The 22,634-nt window shown below is 54.8% G+C and overlaps 1 protein-coding gene across 2 annotated transcripts; it reads right to left on the bottom strand.

Moving 5' to 3' along the window:
* Nucleotides 1-2,215: 2,215 nt before the first annotated feature.
* PLAC9 (placenta associated 9) lies at nucleotides 2,216-13,147 on the bottom strand. 2 transcript variants are annotated; one of them, XM_055133907.1, is made up of 4 exons: nucleotides 12,997-13,147; nucleotides 4,152-4,249; nucleotides 2,757-2,953; nucleotides 2,216-2,657 (listed from the first exon to the last, which is right to left on the bottom strand). In XM_055133907.1, exons 1-4 carry the CDS (start codon nucleotides 13,049-13,051, stop codon nucleotides 2,609-2,611), a joined length of 399 nt encoding a protein of 132 aa, XP_054989882.1. In that variant the 5' UTR covers nucleotides 13,052-13,147; the 3' UTR covers nucleotides 2,216-2,608. The 2 variants fall into 2 exon arrangements, with proteins under 2 accessions (XP_054989882.1, XP_004615452.2); XM_004615395.2 differs by having other exon boundaries at nucleotides 2,226-2,657; nucleotides 2,757-2,887; nucleotides 12,997-13,145.
* Between the last annotated feature and the right edge of the window lie 9,487 nt (nucleotides 13,148-22,634).

Raw genomic sequence — 22,634 nt, 5'->3', positions numbered from 1 at the left:
TCCCTGGTGCAGCTTGCTTTCTTCTACATGATTCTGCCCCGTGGCACAGAGAACCAGCCTCCATCGCCAGTGAAGCTGATGCCCTTGAGTGTATGTTTGTGCTCTGGAAACCGCCTCAGCAGCTGATGGGGCCACAGCCATCAAACCTGGGAATCCAGCATAGAGGGCCCTGGGAGGCAGGCTGGAAAGTGTCACCCTGGGCCTGGCCGGAGGAACACGGTGAGAGGGAGGTGGGTATGACAGCTGGGGCAGGTGGGGGGAGACATCCAGAAACACACCTAAATATCCCTGCTTAGCTGACTCTTACGCAGGTTCCAGCACCACCCAATGAAGAAAGAAAATTCTCTTCAAGAAATGAGTTCAGGGGCTGGAGCGATAGCACAGCGGGTAAGGCATCTGCCTTGCACACGGCCGACCCGGGTTTGATTCCCAGCATCCCATATGGTCCCCCGAGCACCGCAGGAGTAATTCCTGAGTGCATGAGCCAGGAGTAACCCCTGAGCATCTCTGGGTGTGACCCAAAAAGCAAAAAAAAAAAGAAATGAGTTCAGGAGGCAAGAGCAGTAATACAGTATATACAATTGTTATTATACAATTATTACACAATGATAATTGTATAATAATACAGCAATAACGTCAGCCTTCCATGTGGTGACTGGACTCAATCCCAGGCATCCTGTATGCCACCCCCCATCCTGCCTGGAGTGAGCCCTGAGCACTGCTGGGTGTGGCCCCCACCTAAAAAGAGGTGAGGACATTGCATTGGTGGTGCGAAGTGTGCACTGGTCAATGTACAAATATTGTGAGACTGAAACCCAATCATGAACTACTCTGTAATTGTGTATCTCATAGTGATTTAATTAAAAATTGAAAGAGTCCAGTGGTGGAGAGATGGCCCAGTGGGGAGAGGACTTGCCTAATGCAAGCTGACCCTGGTTCACTCCCCATATGGTCACCTGATCTCCGCCAGGAGTGACCCCTGAACATAAAGCCAGAAGTAAGCCCTGAGCACTGCCAGGTATGTCCAAAAACAAAAAGAGAAAAAGGATAAAGTTGACTAGCAAAGGCATTGAAATCCCTACCTCAACCACACACCAAAAAGTGGGCTGGAAAAAACTCAGGAAAAAGGGCCATAAATGTTCACAGGCAGGCAGTGGGTCCCGAAATGTGCCGAAATGTTAGACTTCATCAGTGCAAAAAAGTTTGTTTCAAAGGATGCTGTCAAGATAGGTAAATGGGATGAATATTTACAAACCATAAATGACCTGTAATGACTTGGTTAAAAAAAAAAAAAAGGCCCAGTTTTCAAATGGATAGAACACTTGACCAGATTTTTCTTCACAAAAGACACAAGGGGCCTGAGTGATAGCACAGCGGGTAGGGTGTTTACCTTGCACGTGGCCGACCCAGGCTCAATCCCCAGCATCCATATGGTCCCCTAAGCACTGTCAGGAGTGATTTTTGAGTGCAGAGCCAGGAGGAACCCCTTAGCATAGCCGGGGTGTGACCCAAAAAATGAGAAACTGGGGACCCTGGAAATCCTCCTGTGGGCACTTGTGTGTGGGGCGGGGCGGCAGGGAGTGCTGGCCTGTCCTCAGAAACTTGCTCCTAGGTTACTCTTCCCCTCCCAGCCCCAGGCCCAGGCCCTGGCCCTAGAGAAAGGATCTCGGTGTCCTCATAAAAACCTAGTCCCAGGGGAAGGTGTTTGTTTAGTAGCAGTGGTACCTGGTCCCAGGTCCCAGGTTTGAGGCAGGCACTGCCTCCAGGTCGGCCCAGCTCCCACCCCCAACCAAAACACCCCTAAAGCCCCAGACCAGGGGGAGGCTCAGGGCGCGAGCATTCTAGAGTACGGGCTCTGCACCCACCTCCTAGCCCCCAAGCACTGCCCGGAGTGGCCCCCAGCACCACTGGGCAATTGCCTCAACCCCCAAAGAAAAGGCCAGCACTAGCAAATGGGGAGGCATTTGCCTTGCACACGTCCAACCCACGTTCAATCCCTGCACCCCACACGGTCCCCTGAGCAGAGCCAGGAGTGAGCTCTGAGCACTGCCAGCTGTGTTCCAAAAAACAAAACTTGAAGCACATTCACAGCCTCATTCATAGTAGGCAAAAGGTGTGAACAAAACCAAAGCTTGTCCGAGGAAGCAGTGGGCGTGCCAGAGTGGGGCCCACCGGGAGCCGGGTATGGGGAGCCTGAGCACGGCAGACAGACCAGGAAAGGCAAAGGCTGGTGTCTGTGACATGTTTATGAGGTGCAGAACCAGCAGGGCCCAGGAGTCGTCGCGGGGAGGGGCCGGGCCGGGGACAGGGTTGGCGGGGTGGTCACATCGGGTGCCACAACCGCTGGAGGAGCCTTGAGGGTGAAGCTGGGTCCAGGGGGCGGGTTCTGTGGACCCGGCGACCCCAGCAGCGTGTCGATTCGGGACAGATCCATGGATCTGAGTCTCCAGCCTCCTGCCAAGTGCCAGCGGCAGCGCTGCCCATGGTGGTCACGCAGGCCGGCCCCGCTGCAGCGTCTTTCAGGGTGGGGGGCCCAAACCTCCCTCGGGAGGTCGGGCACAGAAGCCGTCTTCACGGTGGGGCCCGAGGCGGCGGGGCAGGGAGGGCGTCACTCCCCGCTGCCCGGCCCCTCCTCCCCGCCCGCACTGAAAAGAGGCCTGGAAGAAAGGGCGACCCTGTGAGCCCCGAGCCCGATCTGCCGGGGAAGGGGCGGGGGCCCGGGGACCACCTGCAGCCCCACCTGCAGTCAGCACTACCTGAACTGCTCTCCGCCTCCAAGGAGGTCCGGGGCCGGGCCCAGGGCAGGGGCCAGCGGCCAGAGCGCCTCCAGCAGGCCCAGCAGATCCTTCACTTCCGCTTCCAGCTGCTCCACGGTCTTCTCTACAGTCTGGCGGGGCAGGGCCGAGAGCACAGGAGGGCTGAGCCGCCTCGCAGGCACGGCCTGGAGCACCTCCTGTCAAAGGGGAGCGGGGTGGGGGGCCCAGACTCTCCAGATGACGAAATCCCAGCGGCTGTACCTGGCGCTGAATGTGGGACGCCCCAGGGTCCCTCCTGCCCTCGTGGGCTCACATCTCCTCTGCTGCCCTGCCCCCTGGTGGCCGCTCTGCCAGACAACAGCTTTGCAGCCAGGCATTACCAGGTTGGTGAAACCTGCGGATTCCTTCTTAGAAAAATGGTTCAGCCTAAGAAGGGGCTCAGAGGAGCCCCAGCAACACCAATGGCATTAAAATTGTCAACTATTAGCCAGAGATATAGCACAGAGGGTAGGGCGTTTGCCTTGCACGCAGCCAATCCAGGTTCGATTCCCAGCATCCCATATGGTCCTCTGAGCACCGCCAGGGGTAATTCCTGAGTGCAGAGCCAGGAGTGACCCCTGAGCATCGCCAGGTGTGACCCAAAAAGCCAAAAAATAAATAAATAAAAAGTACCGATGTCACTATATAACATGATCAAATATTAACCTAAAACTGCTCTTATAGGCATGTCATACTGTAGCACTATCGTCCCATTGTTCATCGATTTGCTCGAGCAGGCACCAGTAACGTATCCATTGTGAGACTTGTTGTTACTGTTTTTGGCATATTGAATACACCTTGGGTAGCTTGCCAGGCTCTGCTGTGTGGGCAGGATACTCTCGGTAGCTTACTGGGCTCTCCGAGAGGGACGGAGGAGTCAGACCTGGGCTGGCTGCATGCAAGGCAAACGCCCTACCCGCTATGCTACCGCTCCAGTCCAAAAAATGATAAGCCAGGTAGCTCTGAGGATAACAGCCACAATGGAATGAAATAAAATGATTTCCTAGTGATATGCCATGATACTGTGAAAACCAGTATGGTTTTTATCAGTGAAAAGGTGATACTTCAGACAAGGGTTTGTGCAGACAAAATGGAATCCTCCTCCACCCCTGCTGGTTCTGAATCCCAGGTTATAAGCTGTGCTTATCACAAAAAAGCGGTCAGTTTCCACCTCGTCCAGCCAGTGGAAGAAGCCCAGGGAGTGGCAGCTTCTGTTGGGGTTCGGTCCATCCAATGATGCCCTCAGGGGAGAAGGGGCTAGATGAGGTAGGGCAGGATCACCCGGAGTCTCCAATTCCCAAAGCAAGGTGGGTCTGAGCGTAATAAAGCCACCATGTCCCAGGTCACACATTTTACCTCCTCCAGGACATCTAACCGGTCTTGGACAGCCTGGTCCCTGGCGCAGCCTGTGCTCCCAGCCGAGTCTCCACGGGACAGGGGGGCAGGATCCGCAGCTGTGGGGAGAGCAGGCTTGTCTGCGAGGGGGCACACGGAAGGCCACAGGAGATACACAGGAAGCCTCTACGCGGGCCGGCGCTCTGAGGACCCTGCCCCCGCTCCCTCACTGGTCTGCAGCTCCTCTAGGAGCTACCTCGACTGGGCAAGGGAAAGGACAGCAGGAACAAATTAATCAGGGAGAGTGATATGTGCAAAACCAGGCATGAACGAGACGGGCTCCATGTGTCTGTTCTCGGTGTTCCCAGGGCTGCAGGGTGCAGGGTGGGTGGCGGGCGGGAGCAGAGCAATGCAGGCAGCCAGGAAGCAGAAATTCAGGCCCAGGTCCAGTCTGGATGCTTGATCAGGGGCACGTCGTCCGAGAGTCACGCGGAGATCTAAGGAATTTTAAAGCCAAGGGTGGATGGGAGGCACGTGTCTGTGAAGGCGGGTCACTGCAGCCACCCTGAGAGAGAAGTGAGGGGGATGAAAGGAGGGGCAAGAGAAAGGGGGAGCAAGGGGGGCTGGACTGTAACTGACGGTTCTTAGGGATACTTCAAGGGGACTGGGAGGGCTGGGGCCTCACCCAGAGACGCCCAGGGCTTACTCCTGGCTTGTAGTTAGGGCTCACTCCTGCAGGGCTCAGGGGACCAGATGTGGTGCTGAGGTTTGAACCTGGGTCAGCTGCGTGCAAGGCAAGTGCCTTAAACCCTGCCCTATACATCAGGTCCCTGGTATTTGTTTGACTGTTAATCAAACTTAAATTCACATATGGGGAAACTGATCAGAGAGAGGCAGAACTGGCCGGGCGTCTGCTGAGCAGAACCTCTGGGAATTGGCCCATTCTGAGTTTGATTCATCATTTTCCCCCTTGGCTCCTCAGGGCCCCGACACCCCTAACACAGAAATCTGAGCTCGGATTTTAGCTGGTGGCCATGAGAGGCCTATGGGGCATCAGACTGGACCGGAACCCTGGGGAAGGCTGGCAGGATGGAAGGTGCTGACCCGGAACCAGAGAAGCAGAGAACATCAAAGCCATGGCTGTGGCGATTGGCTTAGTGTCCAAGGCTGCAGGGGAAGCAGCGAGGCACGCACACAACTGGGCGAGAAGACAGTCCAGTGGGATCCACGGTGTCCTCTGAACGAGCACTCTGGAGGGAGCACAGTTCAGGCAGCAAGGGCTGGATGGAGGCCAGCAGGTAGAAACTGGTGGCAGGAAACACTTGCACAGAGCTTGGCTCTGAAGGAAGGAGACAGCCGGAAGTCAGAAGTGTTTGCTGTTGTGGCTTTGCTTTCTTAGGCAGGGAACAGTGCTGTGAAGGAGCAAGACAAGGAAACTTCCAGAAAAAAAAAAAAACAAGAGGAAGTGGGATCCAGAAACAGGCAAGAGCAGGGCTGTGCACAGAGGGACACGAGAAGGAAGGAGCAAACAGGGACAAAAAGGGGCCGCAGAGAGGACAGTGGGGACTCCTGCCTTCTGTGAGGCCCGTCTGGCTCAGCCCCGGGCACCACAAGTGGCTCTCAAGCCCTCTGGGAGTGACCCCTGAGCACAGAGCCAGGAGTAAGTCCTGAGCACTGCCAGGTGTGGCCCAACCCGCCTCACCCCCCCCCCCCCGACACAATTAGTGGGTCAAAAAGTGGAGTGAGGAGGCCAGAACGATAGCACAGCGGGTAGGGCATTTGCCTTGCACGCAGCCGACCCGAGTTTGATCCCTGGCGTCCCACATAGTCCCCTGAGCACTGCCAGGAGTAATTCCTGAGTGCATGAGCCAGGAGTAACCCCTGAGCATCGCCGGGTGTGACCCAAAAAGAAAAAAAAAAGTGGAGTGAGGGGCTGGAGCGATAGCACAGGAGGCAGTGTGTTTACCTTGCACGAGGCTGACCTGGGTTCGATCCCCAGCATCTCATATGGTCTTCCCAGCACTGCCAGGGGTAATTCCTGAGGGCAGAGCCAGGAGTAACCCCTGTGCATTGCAGGGTGTGACCCAAAAAGCAAAAAGCAAAAAAAAAAAAAAAAAGTGGAGTGAGTCCCCGCCACCCACCTCTGTCTGCTGTGAAGCAGAGGTGGGACCTGCTAGTGGGAGATTCATGGCGGGTGAGGGGACGTTAAATGAGGGTGGGGGGGGGTTAAATGTCTCTTCGGGGGTCTGGGCTACTATATGGAGTGGGGGCCACGGGAAGTGCGTTCCCACTGTGGTGACTGGCGAATGGGTCTTGGTTGTGGTTTTGGTTTTGTCAGTGTGTCAGCACACGTCTGGGCAGGGGGAGGGCGAGGAGAGGTCGGGCGTGGGGCTTTGGAGGAGCAGCCCTCTCCCAGGGACTGACCTGATGCATGCGGAGTGGAGGCTGGAGGCCTGGGGTCGGGCGAGGCTAAAAATCTGACCTGCCAGGCAGGGCTGAAGGGAGTGTGGGGTGAGCAGTGGCGTCCCCGGGTAGGGGGAAGGAGGTGGGTTTAGGGGACATCAGTCTGGAGGGGTGAAGACTAATTGGTGGCAGCAAGAGTGACAGAGTTCTCAGTGTTACTGGGGCTCACGAAGAGATGTGGGGACAGTCGCTGCTCTGACCTCCCCAGGGGGGCCGTGCGGGAGTCCTGTAGCTGGGCAGTCACTGGCCCGGTGCCCCCTCGAGATGGCCTGTGCAGTGGGCCCAGGGCCGCTGCCCTGTCCCGCTGAATTCCAGCAGTTGGCAGCACCAAGACCGGCTAGAACTTCCTCCTACTCACAACACACTTTGTTCTTCTAGTTTTCATTCTGGTTTTTGTCTTGTTTGGGGTGGGGATCACACCTGGTGATGCTCAGGGATTACTCCTGGCAGGGCTTGGGGGACCATACAGGGTGGCACCAGTCGAACCAGGGTCAGCTGCACGCAAGGTCACAGGCAACCCCACTGTCTGTACCATCTCTCCGTCCTCTTTTGTAAGAATCCCTTAGAAAAGCCCCTTTGAAAGACAGTGTTGGCTGCCTGGGCCAGGGCAGGGCGGCTGCAGGGGGAGCCCAAGTCTCTGCTGGGTCTCCCTGGTGGGAGAGAGCGGAGGCGTGCGGGCACCGGGGCCCAGGCAGGCCCGGGACGGCTTCCTGCCGCGCGGCTCCCGGCTTTGTGCAGCCTCTGTCCATATGTTCAGCTGGGCCGAAGGCTCCCTGGCAGAGCCAGTGGCTGGGGGACAGTTCACGAGAGCAGAAGTGAGCAGAGCTGCCTGCGGTCAAGGAGACGAAAGCCCACTGGCCACGCCCCGGGCTCTCTGGGCGCAGAGGGCCTTTGTCAGGGGGCCGCAGTGACGCGTGTGACCCATCAGAAAGACAGGGGATACTGAGCCCCAAGAGCAAAGACTCATAAGGGTCATTTGGCACAGCCTCTCCCCCTTCCACCTCTGCCCGAAGGTCCCTCCCCGCCCCTGCAGCTCAGGCCAGGAGGGCTGTGCCCGGGAGGCCAGTGTGGTGCTCGGTGCCCCCTTGCGGGGTGAGCAGACCGCGTGGGAGCCCATTCTTTCTGCGGCCACCCTGGGCTCGGGCTGGGCCCCAGGGCCCTTCAGGATGAAGCTGGACTCAGGCCGGGGGTACAGCCTGCAACGCTGGCCCCATCCGGGTGGAACCCAGCCCTGCTCTGCACGCTGCCCACACGGGCCCTCCTGGGCTGTGCAGAGGGGGCGGGGCTGGCAGAGCCGCACCCGTGCTTGGGCAGCACCACACCCGCTGGGCACCGCGGCCCCACCAGCAGCCTCCCAGCCAGGCTCTGCCCGCATGGAGCTAAGCTCCCACGGCCTCATGGCCAGCCGCAGCCACACGCACTCACACACGATCAGGCACACCCTCACACCCTCACACACACACACTCTCACACACAACCCTCACATTCATACACACGTGTACTCATACTCATGCACAGTCTCACAAACACATTCACACACACACCATCCTCACCCAGACTCACCACACTCACCTCACACTCACCCCAGTCACCCCACTCACACACCCACACACATTCACCCACACTCAAACACACACTCACCCACACTCACACACTCACCCACACTCACACACTCACCCACACTCACACACTCACACACACTCACACTCACCCACACACATTCACACACCCATACTCACCATACTCACACTCACCCATACACACTCACAGTCACCCACACTCACCCATACCCACACTCACCCACACTCACCCACACACACCCATACTCACCCACACTTATACACTCACCCACACTCACACACACTCACACATTCACACACATTCACACACCCATACTCACCATACTCACACTCACCCACGCACACTCACAGTCACCCACACTCACACATACACACACACTCACCCATACCCACACTCACCCACACTCACCCACACACACCCATACTTGCCCACACTCACACACACTCATACACTCACATTCACGCATGTTCATACACACTCACACACACTCATACACACATTCACACACATACATGCATTCACACATACTCATACACTCACACACACTCATACACACACTCACACTCACACATGTTCATACACACACACACGCAACCACACTCACCCCCACTCGCACTCTTCCTCCCGCCGCTTCTCCCCCTGAAGGGAGGGACTCTGAGCCTGCTGCAGCTGGGGGGGTGCCTGGCGGCAACTGTGCTCTCCACTCGGCCTGCAGCCTAGCCCTGGGCCAGCCTCCCTGGCCTGTGTCCTGCCTGGGCCTCTGCAGCCGGGTTACAGCCAGAGGTGGAACCTTGGAATCGGGGGGAGAGCAGCTGGGGGTGGCCAGAGGCCCAACAGCCTCTCAGTTAAAGGGACAGGGTCACTGTGTCCTCTCCGGCCTGGAGCCCAAGGCAGCGAGCAAGTCCCCACGGGCGCCTTCCTGGCCCGGGGCGCGGCCAGTCAAGGGGAGCCTCAACCCCCTTTGCAGCTCAACGGCGACAGCTGCGCTTTGAGTGTGATGGAAGAAGTCTGCTCTGGGTTTGGTTTGGGGCCACACCTGGCAGTGCTCAGGGGTCACTCCTGATTCTGTGCTTAGGGATCACTCCTGGCATGCTCCAGGGATCACATGGGATCGGGATCAGACCTGGCTCGATGGCATCAAGGCAAGCACCCTCTCTGTGTCCTACTGCTCTGCCCCTGGTTCCTTCTCTCTGATGTGGGGATGGCCAGTGGGGCCAGCAGTCCACGCTCAGAGCCAAGGCTGCAGGGACCCACCGGGCCACCAACCACTGGTCGCGGGCACTGAGCCGTGCTCTCTCCGGCCCCGTACTACACCGCTTTGGCCTCCTCATGAGTGCGGTCAACTGGCACTTCAGACCCACAGGCTCGGCGAGCGCTGGGAGCCACAGCCCAGGCAAATGCTGGCGTCCTATCACGTCCTCGGACAGGCCGGGCACCGGGAGGACGGGGCTGCCCAGCGTCTGCCTTGCGGGTGGCCCGGGACTGTGGATAGCAGTGCCTGCAGGGCATTTTCCCACTCCAGCCCGAGCCCACAAAGGGGTGGAGGCCCCGGGCATCCCCCCACCCAGAGCCCAGCGCTTCCCCTAGATGCACGGCCAGTTTCCTGAAGATGAGAAGCCTCTGCAGGGGCGTGGGGAGGCCGGGCAGTGGGTCACCACCTTCCCCCACGGGCTCCACGCTGCCCTAGCTCTGCCCTCTGTCCTGGCTGCACGTGGGCCACTCTTCACCTTCAGGACAGCAGAACTGCTGGCCCTCCGTGGGGCCGCCATCCCCAGGGCTGCTTGCTGGGGGCTGAGAGTCTTGTTAAGGGCTCACATGCCTTCCTCACCTTATTCCGTTCATTCTGTGAACTCACTTCTCTTTGGTTCCTTTTTGTTGTTTAAAAATTTTTTGGTCTTTGGGGGCATACATCCGGTGATGCTCAGGGCTTACTCCTGTCTCTGTGCTCAGGGCTCATTCCTGAAAAGACTCAGGGGATCGAATCTGGGTCAGCTGTATGCAAGAGAAGTGCCTTCCCTGCTGTAATGTCACTCCCAGACCCCCTTTTTATGACTAGAACATCTGAAATGGAAAAGAAGAGGTCACGCTTGCCAGGGAACTGGCAGGGACAGGATTGGAATCCTTTGCCCACGCTGAGTTCTAGGCCGGGGTGCTGTGTGTGTGACCCCTGAGCACAGGGCCAGGAGTAAGCCCTGAGCACAGCTGGGTGTTGCCCACCCCACGCCCCCAAAAAAGACAACAGAGAAAGAAGAGGAGAGGGAGAATTTTATATTTTAAAATTAACTTGACTGATATAACCCAAAGCAATGTCTGTGTCTCATTTGGGTTTGATATGATTTGATTTGGAATTGATCTGTGCCAAACCCACGATGAATCAGGGGCTTTGACACTGATTTGCTGTTCCATGCTATTAGAAGTATCTGTCCACTGTTAGGCCGTAGTAATCTGCTGTGCTGCTTATCAATCCGATACTGATATTTTAGAGATGTGAATTTGCAGATGGAAAAAGAAAATGCCTGGGGTTTCCTTTACACTTCCCAGGAAGGGGCAGGTGTATGGCAAAGACTTGCCCCACATGTGTGAGGCCCTGGGTGTCAATCCCTGGCATCAGAAACGAAAAAAAAAAAAGTACAGGAGGGGCTGGAGAGATAGCACAGTGGGTAGGGTGTTTGCCTTGCACGCGGCCGACCCGGGTTCAAATCCCAGCATCCCATATGGTCCCCTGAGCACGGCCAGGGGTAATTCCTGAGTGCAGAGCCAGGAGTAACCCCTGTGCATCGCCAGGTGTGACCCAAAAAGCAAAAAAAAAAAAAAAAAAAAAAGTACAGGAAAGAGAAAGAAAATGTGCATGGCAGGTGAAATAAAATCGTCCCTAAATCGACCATTGCTGACACGGGCAGTAAGTACACGATGGCCCATCGTACTACTCTTTCGTATCTCAAAGATTTTGAAATCAAAAGTTAGAGTCACAGGGGTCTGGGGTAGCTCAGTGCCAGGCGGGGCGAGGCTGCCCATCTGCGGTTACACCCTCAGCCTGGTGTAAGCCGCCACACTGACTCTGGGCCCTGCCCTCTCCTCCAGGCTGCGCCCAGCAATGCTCGGGGCTTTCTCCTGGCGTGGTGCTCAGGGGGCCTTGGGAGGAGCCAGAGATTGGACCAGGGTCGCCTGCAGCAAGGCCGCCCCTTGGCAGTCTGTGTCTCCGCCTGGTTTTGTCTGTGTGAATCATAGTTCTGAGCATCCAGGAAGGAAGCTTCAAAACAAGTGTTTGAGCCAGGGTGTCACTCAGGCAGCCACATGCCGGGAATAGGTGGGGCCCTGGGTTTGATCCCAGCACTACAAAAACCATGAAAAATCCCATTTGGGGCTGGCCCCGGGGGATAACTTAGAGAGTTCAGTCCCCAGGACCTGCACGGAAGCCGGCCCTGTGGCATCACTGTCTGTGCCTGGTGGCCTCTGTGTCCCGCTATGCCCAGGGATCCCAGCTACACCCCAGCCTTGCAGGCCAGAGGCCCTGAGTTTGATCCCTGACATTGCCTCACATGCCAAATGCCATCCCAGCACACAGCTCTCCCCGGCAAGGAAGAGCAGCCCCGAACACGTTGCAGCAGCAAGGGACGGGAAGGGGAAATAATACTAAAGCAGTTTAAACTGAGAACATGCGCAAAGGGGCCACACAGGGCCAGCCCCTGCGGCTTGTTCCCAGCCCTGCTTCGGAGGGCACAGATGGGCCTTTGTTCCCTCAGACCAGAGGGGAGGGGAGGAGAAGGCTGGGAAAGCCCTTTCCCTTCCCCTTCCCGGGGGCTGCATTCTGCTGGGCCTCTTCCCAAAGGCCTTGCTGTTTTCTTCCAAACTAGCAGACTGATATCAGAACGGCTCTCAGGGGGGCTGCCCCATCCCGACAGCCAGTCCTGCAGCCTGGGGCTCATCTCCCCAACTTTCAGAAAGGAGACTCCCTCAATCAGGCAGAGCGGCACCCCAGAGTGGCCGGGCGTCCAGCCACACTGCCCAGCCCGTGGGCCTCCTCCGTGGTCAGTGCTCTGAGGCAGACGCAAGGGAGGAGCCCGCAGTTTCCAGGGAGGGTGGGACGTTACTCCTCGGTCCAGGATCCAGGGGCAGGGGGCCTGGACAGGGCGGATGCTCTGTTACCGGTGAAACCTACCCTCCCCTCAGTGCCCACTGGGAAGAGGTACTGCGGGTTGCCAGAGCCCGGGCAGAGGGGCCGCAGCGGGGACTTGGGAGCGCACACACTGCCTGTGCCAGCCCGCGAGCGTGCTTTAGTAAGCGGATCCCTCGGCCCCTGCCGGAAGGCTTCCCGGAGCACCCAGGAACTCCCCGCGGGGGAGTAAGGCCCCCCCCCCAACTAGCCCACCCGGGCAGCTCGACTGTCCTACCCCCCAACTCCACAGTTCAGTCAGCCCCTTCCCCGGGTCACGGACCTGGGCCCCCAGCCCAGCTTCCAAGTAAGCACCCCTGGGAATGTGCCTCCACACCCCCTTCTCCCTCCGCTGCTCTCTTCCTTCTCAAGCCCTTTTCGTTTCTCTGACATGCACGTACACGCACATGTTCACACAAATGCACACGTGCACATGCGTGTGCACACGTGTACACACATGCATACACGCATGCACACCCACATGTGAGCGCAGACCTCACATACAAATCCACCCATACGCGCAAACGCATACACGGTCACATACTCACACACGATCACACACCCGCGTCTGTAAGCAGGTACACGCGCGCACACAGGCCCGCGGACGCCTTGGCGTGCTGACACGCAGGCTCTCCACGCGCGCCGCCGCCCCGCGCGCCCCGCACTCACCGGCCCCGCAGAGCAGCGCGAGGAGCGCGAGCGCGGCGCCGAGCGGGGCCCGCATGGTGCGGCCGGCTGCGTCCGACCCAGACCAGACTCGGCGGCTCCGCAACGCGCCGACCCCGCCCCTGCAGGCCGAGCCCCCGGGGAGCGCCCCGAGACCCCGTGGGCGGAGCAGGCGCGCGCCCCGCCCGCGCGCCGGGAAGGCCGGGACCCCGCAGCCCCTGCTCCGCCGCCTCCTCCGGGAGGACCTCCGGGCCCGTGCTCGCTCCCTGAGAGCAGGCCGGAAGGATCCGCCGGGCAGGGTCCGAGCCCGCGAGCAGGGACCCCGGCGCGGGGAGCCTCTGCGGCGGACAAGCTGGGGTGCGTCGGCGGCACTGTCCGGGATAGTAAGCGGCGCAGCGGAGCTCCGGCCCCCGGCGCCTGCTCTCTGCAGGCTGCTCCTCACGCCCGCCAGGCTTGGAGCAAGGACCCTTCCCGGACCTCACCGCTGGGACAACGCGCTCCCTGGGGTGCCAGAGCTCCGTGGACTGTACCAGTCCCAGCAGGGCGCCGGCGAGAAACCCTCGTGTCAGTTCTCAGTGCGCCCAGAATAAACTGAGTGGATGCTTCAGTGCGTTTCAAAACTCCCACCTCTGCCCAGTTTAGGACACAAAACTCAAGCCCTTCTTCACCTAAGGATATAGAACAGACTGATCAGACAAGAAAAAGAAGAAAATTGCTTTAAAAAATGGGGGATGGGAGGCGCGTCTAAACCAGGGGTGCTCAGGGCTGACTCCTGACTCTGGGCTCTCTCCTGACCCTAGGGGCCAATATGGGATGTCCGGTCCTGAGCTCGGCTCAGCAAGAAGTCTGCCTGTAATACAATCTGTCTACCCCCGCCCCCAAAGTAGCTTTAGCAAAAACTAAAAGCTGTCACCGTAACATAAGAAGTGAGTTAAACCACTTCTTCGTCCAGGACAAGATCAATAATCGTCTATACACAGAAATCATGTTTCACCAACGGATCTTGAACTGAAACTTGCGTCTTAGCAGCCCTCATGGGCCAGGAGGGCCAGATGAGCGGGCTCAGAAGCATTTTTTCCAGGAATGCTGAGAATGCTCTGATGCTAGAACCTTCCTTGGTAGTTTAGCCAGATGAAAAGTTGACCCAAAATGCCCAGACCCGTGGAATTCCTGCAGCTCATAATGAGTGGTTGCTGAAACTTTAGGGATTGAAAAAGTGCACCCCCACCCCCAACACCAAGCTTCCCCAACACACGCATTTATGTTTCCTGTGACTGGATCACTAATTAATAAACGACATGGAGTAAAACATAAAACTCCTCCCTCTCAGTAACCTACCCCGCTGCTCTGTAGTCCCAACTGTCGGCCCACTGGCCCTGTCTAACATCCGTTCAGGCAGAAGCACACATATATAGGGTTGAAGAAGAGGGGTTGGAGAAGTTGCTTTCACTTCCATATTGTTACCATAGCAACTCTTGAAGATCATTTTGTGGACATTCATATGAAACCATGTCATTCCTGAGAAATTTGCAAATGTGCATGGTACATGATTTTGTCCAGACCTATAGATAGGTCTTCTGTTTCGCCCCCGGCCCCCAATATGAAACACACTTCAGTAAACTTCCTTTTGCCTCTCCCGTCCGTACATAGAGCACATCGGTGTCTCTGAGCCGCTAGACGACTGGAGGAGAAGCGATGCCCGGTGCCCTGATTCACACACTTTTCATCAGACGGCTGAGTGCTGTGTGCTCCAACAGGACTTCTGCTTTCTACATATCCTGGACAGAAATCCGAAGCTTACTAGAGGTGTTGGAAGGATATTCTCTCTGTCACGTTCTCCAGTGTAATGGCTTCTGACTCGCATCTGACCAGCACTTGCTGCCCCCCCTTTCTCTTGTTGCTGGGGTGGGGTCTCAGCTCGCCTGTCTGTGGTGCTGTAGCGGGTGCGAGCCTCAGACCAGGTCTCAGCGTCACACGAGCAGCAGCAGTGCTCCGGGTCTGGGAGCCATCTGGGGATCTATTTTGTGGTGGGGTGTAGGGAGCCATTTTACAAGCCTGGCTCTTACCTTCTAGTCAAACAGAGGCTCGCTTAAAATTCCTGTAACAAGGTTGCCACTACTGATCTTATCGTTTTGCCGTTTGTTTCTCACTAGCCTGGTCTCATGCCCATGCCTGATCTGCATTTTTCTACTGTTTGTATGGGGGGCCAGACACGCATACCATACCACCTCCTCCCAGCAGAGAGGTATAAGTATTGTAACTGCCAGTAGAATAAACGCTCTTTCTCTCTTCCTCCTTCTTGCTCTGCGTCTGTTCATTCGGCTGCATCCCCTCCTCAGCCCCACGAAGGGTCCTCCCTGCTGGACAGGACGGGACCCCCACAGTGGAGTCCAGCTGTTGGCCCGTCTTCCTGGCTCCTAGCAATTCTTTTTCAGTTGTGCAGATGCACAGGGAACTGAGCCCTTTGGGGGTGTGCCTAGAAATTGTACACAGTACCTGGGCACAGCACACAGCCCAAATGGGGCAGTTTTAGGTATTTTGCAGACCGATGTTTCAATATTTTTCTTTTATAGTTTCTGAGTTTTACAGCTTGCTTATAATTCCTCAAGACTATAAAACTGCTTTTCGTTTATTTTCCTTAGTTTTCAGGGTTTTGAGGGAGGTATAACGAGTGGCTAATCCATCCAAAATTTTTAGGTTCTAAGTGTGTGTTGTCAGGAAGGTTTTTATCTTAAATTTTTAACCCAAATGCATGTCTAAATTGCTTAATGCTCTTTATTGCCTCACCCATCCTTTTCCCACTAGTCAGCCACAAATTGTTGGTTAGCTCTTCATTTCCAAGTGGTATGCCAGAAAAATTAGCCAATACATCTGTCATAAGGTCAAAGAAAGATAGAATAGTCTCATTGCGATAAATGCTGGGATCTAGTAGAAGATGTCCCCCCCACACACGATGCTGCCATGCCAGGTGGCACAAGTGGCCCTGTGGCTCCCCCAGAAAACCCAGGGTGGGTAAAGCAGGACTGCCCAGGCTCAAGTAAGAGACAGGGGTTGCAGCTAGCGTTGGCAATCCTGAGCATCCGTTGGACTGGCCTCAGGTACCTCCTGCCACATGCCAGGGCGCAGGGGCATGAGCCAGCAGAGGGGCAGATGCTCTTTGTGTTCTGACTTTCACCAGAACCAACCTTAATCCAGCAGCTGCACCTGAAATCACATGGATGTCGCTCAAGTGTCGCTCCCAGAACCTCCAATGGCGAAAGGGTCTGACGGTGGGAACTGTCAGTGGGAGCCAGGAGGGGTCAGAGGAAGCAGCACTGGCACGGCACACCCAGAAAAGGGACAGAGAGCGGGCGGGTTGGCCTGCAGGCCCCCAGGAAGGCACCATGCGCTTCCTGCCTTCTTGCTGGACTGTGCTTCTCCACTTGCGTGGGGTTGTTTTCCCCCCATTAACTGTTCTTGTTCTGTCCCCCTGCAAGACTTCTCTTGTGAAATCTTTCCAAAGAGGACAAAGCACTGGCCTTTGGGCCTGGTGAGGAATCCCTCACCAGAAATCCCCCTGTGAGAAAATCCTGGGTAATGAAATAAAGTAGCCATCTCTGACTTAAAGGCAGCAGCATCTAAGAAGTAGAAACAAAGGAAACAAGTGATGTTTTATTTTATTTTAAGGAACAGCATTTACACGTACATGCAGAGGAAAGAGAGGCATGTTTCTTAAACCAGGAAGGAGGCGGCGATGTGCCAATCCACCATCTATTTGGGATTGAGTTTATTTTTTGTTTTTTTTTTTTGCTTTTTAGACTCACACCTGGTGATGCTCAGGGGTTACCCTGGCTCTGCACTCAGGAATTAATCCTGGCGGTGCTTGGTGGACCATATGTGATGCCGGGGATGGAACCCAGGTCAGACACGTGCAAGGCAAATGCCCTCCCGCTATACTCTCACCATCTGTTTTGGTTTTGGGGTCACACCCGGCTGTGCTCAGGACTTACTCCTGTCTCTGTATTGCTCCCGGTGTGACTTGGGGATCATATGTGGTTCTGGGGATCGATCTGGGGTCAGCCATGTGCAACTTAAGTGCCCCATCCACTGCATTATTTCTCTGACCCCTCTCAACCCCTCTTTGCCCAAAAACCTTTATGCAACTGGATTATACAGGTCTGTAAAATGGGTATACACATCAAACATTAACTGGCAATAACTCATAAAAATTGTATTTCAATGCAAGTGTTTAAAGTTTTTTCATAACCCTCCACATTTAGTTACTTGATCCCGTATAGGGTAGAGACACTCGGCTGAAGGAGCTAGTGTGGACAGCGTGGCGGCCAGAACGCCTGAGTTACTGAGACCAGTGAGGCAAGTCCACTGACACGCCCACACTGCAGTGCCTCCCCACACCTCAGTTCCTGACACCTGAGCGGTTCCTGGGACCACCCACCTTGGAGATCTGGCATCCCAGCAGTCTCTGGGTCTCCATGCCCCACAGCTGCCCAGCTTGGGGGAGGGAGCACTGCAGCTCAAGGGTGCCAGTGTCAAAGAGAAGTGTGTGTTTGCCAAGTGCAAAACTCCAACCGGGCAACCCCCAGCCAGCACCTGGAGCAAGCGAATAAAATCACCAAGGTTGCGTGACCTCTGATCATTGCACAAGAACAAAGAGAAAGGAAGAGGAAGAGAAACAATAAATAAGACTGGGCAGGCCAGAGGAATTCACAAGGGCTCTGAGTCAGTCTTGGGTGGGGAAATCCTGAGAAATCTGTTTCTCATTGGAAAAGATTAATTTCTTTTTTTTTTCAGTTCGAAAAATGTTCAACTACCCTTGGGAGAATTTCTTTTCCTTGTTTGGCCGGCACAGGCAGCAGGCCTTGGGGGTCAGTCTCCGTGAGACGGTGCCCTGGGGACCGTGGGGTGGGACCAAACTCAGGCCTCTCACGCGAGAACACGAGCCCTCTCTCTGCAACTTCTCCCCCTGCCCAGGAAAGTTTGTTTTTGTTTTTGGGCCACACCCAGCAAGGCGGTTACTCAACTGTGCTTTTGGACTCACTCCTGGCGGTGCTTGGGGAGCCGTATGGGGTGCTGGAGAGCCCAGCTCCGTCAGCAGCGTGCAAAGCACATGCTCAGCCCTGTATTATCACTCTGGCACCAGGAGAATTGTTTTGGGCCACACCCAGTCGTGTTCAGGGCTCACTCCTGCTCTGAGCTCAGGGATCCCTCCTGAAGGGCTCCTGGTACCATATAGGGTGGGGGCAGAGGGTGGTGGGTGTGGGGTAGAACCTATGTTGGCTGAGTGCAAGCACCTTAGTCAGGCCCCAGGAAATTTTTTTTTTTTGAAGGGGACCTCCCAAGTAGTGGTCAGAAGGCCTGAGGCCCCCCAGTTGATTCCGCCTCCTCCCCTCCCACCCCCACCAACACAAGCTTCTGAGAAGTGGTGCAGGGGATTTTCAGGCTGCCCCAACAGTGCTTGTGGGGGAAGGGGCTCCAGGCAAAATTCTATCTCTGGGATGCTAAACCATCAGTCACTTCCTTTAGGATTCAAGAGTCACTCTCTGACGTGCAACTTTGAAAAGCTTCTAGCAGGAGTAATAAAAGAGGACTTATATTTTGGGGCTTCTGGACCACACCTGGCAGTGCTCACCGACAGGACACGCCAAGGGCCAGTGGAACTGACCTCAGAGCAAGGCACTGCCTGACCGCTGCACCGGCTCTTGGTCACTGTCCCTAGGGAACTTCTGAAGACCTAAAAACATGTTTTAACCAAGGTTATGCTATTTTTTTCTTTTTGGGGTCACACCTGGCAATGCACAGGGGTCATTCCTGGATCATGCACTTAGGAATTACTCCTGGCAGTGCTCAGGGGACCATATGGGATGCTGGGAATCGAACCTGGGTTGGTCACGTGCAAGGCAAACACCCTACCCGCTGTGCTATCTCTCCAGCCCCAAGGTTATGGCTTTTTAAAATTTCTTGTTTTCACACTAATACCAAAGATGTCCCTAACATTTCAGTGGTCGTTATGGACATTTTGATTTCCAAAACTGCTTGTGTTTGTTTGTTTGGGGGCCACACTGGTGATGCTCAGGGCTTACTCCTGGCTCTATGCTCAGGGAGCACTCCTGGAGGATTTGGGGACAATATGGGATGCCAGGGATAGAACCCAGGTTGGCCTACACAAGGCAAGTCCCTACCTGCTGTAATATCGCCCTGGCCCCATGATTTCCAAACCTTGTGTATTTAAGTTCAAACCCGTGTGAGAAGAATGAGCTCCTTGGGGCTTATGGATAGCCGCACACAGGATACGCAGGGCTCACTGGGCTCGCACCCTGCCAGTAACCATCTGCTTATGGGATCTTCATGAGAAAGAAAATCATAGAATTCTCTCTTATTGCCTGCTCTTGTCTAAGTATTTTCCATTAGGTCTCAGTTGTAGCTGAATAGGCAGTTAAATGGTACTTGGGTGACTATAAGAATCCTAGTTTACATCTTATAAGAAAGCATCTTGGTCTAGAAGTGGTGGGGAAGCAGCTCCTGGCCTGTGTGAGGCTCTGGCTTAGATCCCTGTTGCCACTACAGGGGGAAAAAATGTATCTTAGGGGTCTGGAGCGATAGCACAAGAGGGTAGGGCGACTGCGTTGCGCGCGGCCGACCCGGGTTCGATTCCCAGCATCCCATATGGTCCCCTGAGCACCGCCAGGAGTGATTCCTGAGTGTAGAGCCAGGAGTGACCCATGTGCACTGCCAGGTGTGACCCTAAAAGCAAAAAAAGAAAAATATCTTAGAGAAAATGTAATTGAATGGACAAAGAAACTTCCGCTCTCATATACACTAGGAGCCAGCTTCTTGGAGAAATGTGTATTCTAAATGAGGTTCTTTACAAGGCAGAAGGAATTTGCTTCCAGAACATACTCAGGAGCATGGCTACTATGTCAAGTCCCTAGGAATTAGAACTAGGGAAAATCCCAAACCTTGGACGCAAACTTTATCTCTGTGGTGCCAAATATCCTGTCACTTACTTTAGGTCAAAGAGTCCTTCTTTCCTCCAGGGCAATCTCAGAAGGCTCGGGCCAACCGCCCTGCCAAATCCCCAGCCCTCTGCCAGGCCTCTACAGAGAGGCCCACCTGCCCAAAGTGTCATGTACACTGGGGTGTTTTGTGTTTGCCGAAAACTCCGGGTCTTCTCAAAGTTGGGGTGTCCGACCTCTCCGCACTTCCCCGAAACCCGTGACAGCCACGGCCACACCCTGCCATGGAAGCTCAGCTGCTGGCCCTCTTCCAGAGACTTCTAAAGAAATCTCAAAAGAGGTCAACTAGCTGCAAAAATTTCCCAGACACCCATTCTGGCTAGACCTCCAGGGCGGTCTCAGGGGGTGGGCCATGCTCCCGCTCAAAAGCCCTGACAGCAACACTCATGCTCCACAGCTGCCGCCAGGCCTCCCCCACAGTGCCCAGCTCTGGGCTTTCTGTAACGTGTGGCCACGTTCATGGCTGCATTGACATCTCCAAACCCAACAATACCAACATCCCAGTAGGAACACACATTGGGTGGGAATATAACATAGAAGCCAACTAATCTTGACTGAAAAAACATCAACACAGAAGGCTTAACTAGCAACAACAGCTTAGCAACCCTCAGACAAAGACTTGATGTCTCCATCGTGAGAGACAACAATTTTCACAAATTTTCTTTTCCTGAAGTATTTTCTGATCGTTACATTAGCTTTTTTTTTTTCTTTTTGGGTCACACCTGGCAATGCACAGGGGTTACTCCTGGCTCTGCACTCAGGAATTACCCCTGGCGATGCTCAGGGGACCATATGGGATGCTGGGAATCGAACCCGGGTCGGCTGCGTGCAAGGCAAACGGCCTACCCGCTCCAGCCCCTCCATTAACCATTTAACAGTAACAAGCAATATATAGTAAATCATTTTAGGCCTTCTCCAGGGACGACTTGGAGTTGGTTGGGAAAATGGTGGCAGTGGTGAAGGGAAGGTGACAGTAGCGGTGGGATTGGGGTTGGAATATTAAGTGACTGTGAGGTGCAAGTAGACAGGGAAGGGCCTCCAGGGCAATAGAATTCTTTGGTACGTAATAAGATCAATAGCCCAAGGCTACTAGAAGCCCACTTTGAGGACACAGGAACTAAGGCCTGATAAGACCCTCACCTGGCAGCAACAGGTCCAGAGAAGGCTGAATCCCCTTTCAAAAGAAACTCCAGCAGGAACAAAGGCCTGGAAGGAATCTCAAAGAAGACCATGATCACTCCCAACTCTACCCCCTTGGCAATCGTCCTAGCAATGAATTCTTAACTAGCTAGAAGCCCAACGTGGGCAGAATCTCCTGCCCCCACACCAGGCTGTCTTCACTAGGGCCCTTGGAGGGAAGCAGGTTGAGTTTCCCTTCCTGCCCCAAGCAGAGCTCCGGCAGCCAAAAACCCCCAGAACCTAGCCACAGCCATGTTCAAGGTCACTCTCCACACGCTTGGACAAGCCTCATGCATGAAGGAACAGGCAGAGGAACCCAGGTATGTGGCACCCATGGCTGAGATCTCCAAGCTTGCTCAGATCGGGACTGGGCCTCCTTCACCCAGATCCCCCATTTTCCAGTAGCTTGGCAGTCACACCCACAAACTGCCCCCGGCACAGTGTAATCCCTTCAATGGCCAAGACCCAGAGAATACAAAACAAAGCTCCTGAAAGAGAGCGCCGCAGTATTTCCTGGAGCGTGCGGCCATGACCTCTTATAGTCTAGCCCACTGATGTACCTAATGCAGCACACATGTGTTTGGCTTCAACATACTTGCTTGTATTCTTTTGTATACAGGCGTAAATGGCCCCAGAATGAAATGCAACAACATTCACACACTTTTCTCTTATTGTGGTGGGAAGATATTTGCTGGGGTGGGTGTTTGAATATTAGTTGTAATGAACTATTGTGAACTACTTTATGAAAATAAAATGTATAAAAAATTGCAAAAAAAAGAAATTTGACATGGAACAGTGTTTATAAATCTCTAAACATTCATTATGTTTTTATTAAATGTATATTGCTACAATCTTAAGTAGAAGTAACATTAATTTTACATAATTTAATTTAAAACAAGCTTTTAATGGAACTGTGCTATAATAAGCAATTGTGTACTGTATCATATTCAATAAATTCACCTATGTTAAATAAAAATATTCAATAAAAAAAGTCCAACGTGGGGCAGCTCTGGAAAAACACTATAAAAGCCAACCTGAACAAATAAAGTGCACACATATGTTGCCTGAGCTCATGTCCTGCTGTGCCCATGTGTGCCAGAGCACATGTGATGCCCACATCTCCCCTCTTGAGATGTGTGTGGGGCTGTCTCCATCTTTGGAGTAGCCCAAGCCCTCTTGTGAATGTGCTACTCTCTCTCCCTCTCTCTCCCTCCTTCTCCTTCTCAAAACCTTCAAATAAAATCTTTTTACTTCACTGCTCATCTCCTGAAATTCTTTCCTGCCAGAAGGACAAGGACCTGGAAGGCCGGGATACAGCCTAGAACTGGCTTTCCTTTCCTGCAAAGAGCAATTCCTCGCTCCAGCCTGAGTCCGTGGCTCCCCGAGAAATCGGGTGCTGGGGACCAAGGCCCGTGCTGAGGTCAAGAGGGCATCAGGTGCGGCTTGATG

This window comes from Sorex araneus, chromosome 3, assembly GCF_027595985.1.
Source record: "Sorex araneus isolate mSorAra2 chromosome 3, mSorAra2.pri, whole genome shotgun sequence".
NCBI lineage: Eukaryota > Metazoa > Chordata > Mammalia > Eulipotyphla > Soricidae > Sorex > Sorex araneus.
Note: the sequence above shows the minus strand (reverse complement) of the source record. Positions and strands in the feature narration are given on the sequence as shown.

Excerpts from the sequence above, each read along its gene's own strand:
- PLAC9 (XM_055133907.1), bottom strand. The coding sequence starts at position 13,051 with ATGCGGGCCCCGCTCGGCGCCGCGCTCGCGCTCCTCGCGCTGCTCTGC. Across the intron at positions 2,954-4,151 it reads GGTTAGATGTCCTGGAGGAG|GAGGTGCTCCAGGCCGTGCC; the intron begins GTAAAATGTGTG and ends CCCCTTTGACAG. Across the intron at positions 2,658-2,756 it reads GGAGGCGGAGAGCAGTTCAG|GCCTCTTTTCAGTGCGGGCG; the intron begins GTAGTGCTGACT and ends CCTTTCTTCCAG.